Consider the following 4145-nt stretch of genomic DNA (forward strand, 5'->3'; position numbering starts at 1 on the left):
AAAAAAAAGAACAAAGATTAGTTTAAAAAGATCATTCTTAATGCAACTGCAAAAATTCAAATTTTAACTATGTTGTATAAAATGTGTATATAAATTAATAACTTATATAAACAGATTGGCAAAAAAGGCCAAGTTTCTTCTTAACCAGGAATCAGTTTAATCAGAATTCGAACCTAGTGCTTGCCAGGCAGGCACTGCTCTGCTGAGCTAAATCCCAGGCCCCAAAAGCTTGTAAATTTTCTCAGTAACTTTTACTGAGAAAATTTAATTTTCTCGTGTTTTATGTTACATGTAGTTGCACTGTGTCCACAAATTATATGGTACTATACTGAAACATTATGTGGAGCATATGTCACACAAGAAACAAAGAATATCGAGGAAAACTAACATCTGTTCTAAAAAATGGTTTTCACACAATCATCAAACAATTCTCATTAAACAAATACTTACTGGACATCTATGTGCTAGATACTATTTTAGGTATTTAGGATTCATAAATAAGATTCCTGCCTTCATGGGAGTTACATCCTGGCAAACAAAAAAGGGCAGCAACCAATAAACACAATAAAAGCTGACCTCTGTGTTTTAAAGGAAATAGGTGCTGTGAAAAGAAAAGTGAGAGCAAGATAAAGGAAATCATGAAAGTTATGATAGTTAGAAAACAGAGGTAGGTACACACTGCAGAAAAGACAGTTTAACAAGTGGTACTGGGGACACTGAGTATCTTCTTGTAGAAAATTTAAACTAGAACTAGAGTATGTATCTCTCAATACATACTATAATCAAATCAAAATGGATCAGAGACCTAGATAGGAAACTAGAAACATTGAAACTGCCAGGCGACAACATAGGGGAAACACATGTGACACCACAGGCATAGGCAAAGACTTTCTGATTAGAACTACAATAGCAAAAGAAATAGTATAGAGAATCAAGAGGTGAGATTACCAGCAAATTGAAAAGCTTCTGCACATCCAAGAAAACATTCAACAAATGAGGAAACAACTTACAGAATGGGAGCAATTTTTTATGACTAATATCTAGAATATATATATAAAGAACCAAAAAAAATCTTAACAAATAAATGACTCAACCAAAAATGAGCAAATGAACTGAATAACATTAGTCAAAAGAAGTACATATGGGGGGCCAGGGAGATGGCTCAGTAGGATAAGCGCTTGACTGGCAAATGCAAGAATCTGAGTTCAATCCCCAGTTCCGCCAAAAAAAAAAAAAGTACATATGGCTTTAAGTAATAAAAAATGTTGAGCATCTTTAGTTCCAAGGGAAATGCAAATCAGAACAACTCTGAGATTCTACCTTATCCTCCCACACCTTAGAAAGGCTATCATCAAGAGCACAAAAACAATGAATGCTGGGGCCAGTGAGATAGCTCAGCAGACTAAAGAACCTACTTGGGCAAGCTTAGGCAAGCACAGGGACTGGGACTTGATCCCCAGCACCATATACCACCCCAGCCCACCACCAGGGCGGGCTGAGCCAGGCCAGAGTCTAGGCATGATGGCACATGCCTATAATCCCAGCACTGGGGATGCTGAAAGTAGGCGAATCACCATGATTCGCTACATAATGAGATCCTGCAACAACCAAATACATTTTTTAAAAATGCTGGTAAGAATGTAGAGAACTCTGAATATAAATATGGAGATTTATCAAAAAATTCAAATGCCATTTACCCAGCTATACCTCTCCCTAGCATATTCCCAAAACACTTAAAGATATCATACCACAGGGCTGAGGAGATAGTCTACACTTCTAAGTGCCTGCCTAGCAAGCACAAGGAGCCAGGCTTGATCTCCAGTACTGCATGCCAGGCCAGTCCCAGAACCCCAGGTACTCCATGCAGGCCACCGAAAACAGGCATGGTGGCACATGCCTCTAATCCCAGCCCTGGGGAGGCTGAGAGAGGAGGATCACTATGAGTCCAAGCTACGTAGCAAGACCCTTTACCAAATAAATAAATGATTTTTTTAAAAAAGATATCATACTACAGTGATACACTCATATCCATGTTTATAGCCATATAATTCATAATAACTAAGTTCTGGAAACAGCCTGGAAGCTGCAGCCCAGATACCCATGAACAGATGAAGGGATAAAGAAAATGCAATATATATGTAATACATATTATACATAATATATATATTGGAATAATGCTCAGTCATAAAAATTCATTTCCTGTTGTTTGCAGGAAAAGAGAAATCAAGAACACCATGCTAAGCAAAATAAGTCAAACTCAAAAGTTAAATATCACAGTTTTTTCTCAAATGAGAATAAATGAATAAATAAAGGAGGGATGATAGGAAAACAGAAAGTACTCTCTTGGGGCTGGTGAGATGGCTCAGTGGTCTAAAGCACCTACTTAGAACAAGCTTAGCAAAGCACAGGGACCACGGTTCAATCCCCCAGCACCACATGCCAACCAGCCCCGCCCCCTGGTGGGCTGAGCTGGCCACACACACACAAATAAATAAATAAATAAAATTAAAAAAAAAAAAAAAAAAAGAAAGCACTCTCTTGGAGAAGGGAAAAAAGACTGGAAGACAGAGGAAAAAGAAAGGAGAGTAAAGAGATTGAAAATAATCAACATGTTATATTTAAGTACCAATTCCCTAAAACATTACTGTATTACAAACATGCATAAAAGAAAACCCCTTAGAATAAAACTTGTGTTACAGAGAAAAGTAAAATGCTGCAAAATTTATTTATTTATTTATTTATTTATTGGCGGAAATGGGGATTGAACTCAGGCCCTTGCACTTGCCAGGGAAGCACTTATTCTACTGAGCCATCTCCCTGGCCCTAAATTAATTTTTAAAAGCAAATTTTGAAGAAAATAAGGAAGACTGATACATGTATTATTTAAGTTAGGGACATCACATTATTTAGTAGTATATTCAACTCTATCCAAATTAATCCCTACAACAGAAAACATAAAAATATATCTTCTCACACCACAATAATTCTTAAATAATTTTGCATTTATATTCAACTATTCCTACAGATACACAATGTTTCATACCTTTTTCATTTCATTTTCTAAATTTTCTTCTTCTTGGCCTTCAGACAGCATTCGCCTCAAATCAGCTATTTCCCTTTCTGCAGATTCTCGATATTGTGCCCACTGTGTTCGCTCCTGCTCCAGCCTAAGGTGAAACTGGTGTTCATAGTCACGAACTGTTTCTACAAAACATCATCATGTATTTCATGTGTAAGCATTAAGAAATAAAAGTGTCTAACGCACTAAAATTTGTAAAGTTATACAAAGAACTTGTGCCCCATTCTGGAAAATTTAATTCACTTAAAAAAAAAAAAAAAAAGCAAACCAACATTTCTATATAGCATGTTTACATATAAGGGTTTTACTAAATCACCATCTCTAATATTCACAATGAACCTGTACCTTATATTATTTTTCCCTGAGAAGCATACAGAATGCCAAATAACTAAAACCCAATTAAAAACACACTGAGACATATAATAGTCAAGATCCCAGAAATCCAACACAAGTATATCGTACTGAGAACCGCTAGAGAAAAGAAGCAGATCACATTCAAAGGAAAACCCATCAGAAATACAGCCGACTTCTCTTCACAAACAATGAAGGCAAGAAGAGCATGGAGCAGAGTACTTCAAGTCCTCGGTGAAAACAAATAGCAGCCCAGACTACTATAACTACTATACCCTGCAAAACTCTCTTTCAAGTTTGATGGAAAGTGAAATAGCTTCATAACAAAGAACAACTAAAGAATTTCATGATGGCAAAGCCAACCCTACACAAACTATTGAAAGATGTTCTAGAGAGGGACCAAAATAATCAGAACTCCATGAACGAGAACAAAAGGAAGCCACTAAATAGGACAAACAATTAAACACAGGAGAAAAAAAAGAGTTAAAAAACAGGTAAATGACATGTCAATCGTAAGTCAACACATCTCAATTATAACCATCAATGTAAAAGGACTCAAATCACAAATGAAGATAGACTGGCACATGGTTTAGAAAACAAAACCCAACATGTTGTATACAAGAAACACACTTAGACTGCCCAGGCCCGCAGATCCTGAATAGACCCAGAGCGCAGGCCCAGCGAGTGAGTGAGACTGCCCGGGGCCCGTGGATCC

General features: G+C 36.9%; 1 protein-coding gene across 1 annotated transcript in view; it reads right to left on the reverse strand.

Annotated features, from left to right (window-relative positions):
* The window catches only part of Rabep1 (rabaptin, RAB GTPase binding effector protein 1), a 170120-nt gene that overhangs the window by 64430 nt on the left and 101545 nt on the right, over positions 1 to 4145 (reverse strand). The window contains exon 4 of the mRNA XM_004638319.2: positions 3044 to 3204. Within this exon, the coding sequence (XP_004638376.1) occupies positions 3044 to 3204 (161 nt within the window). The remainder of the gene's footprint in view (positions 1 to 3043; positions 3205 to 4145) is intronic.

This window comes from Octodon degus, unplaced genomic scaffold (genome assembly GCF_000260255.1).
Source record: "Octodon degus isolate 3935 unplaced genomic scaffold, OctDeg1.0 scaffold00098, whole genome shotgun sequence".
Taxonomy (NCBI): Eukaryota; Metazoa; Chordata; class Mammalia; order Rodentia; family Octodontidae; genus Octodon; species Octodon degus.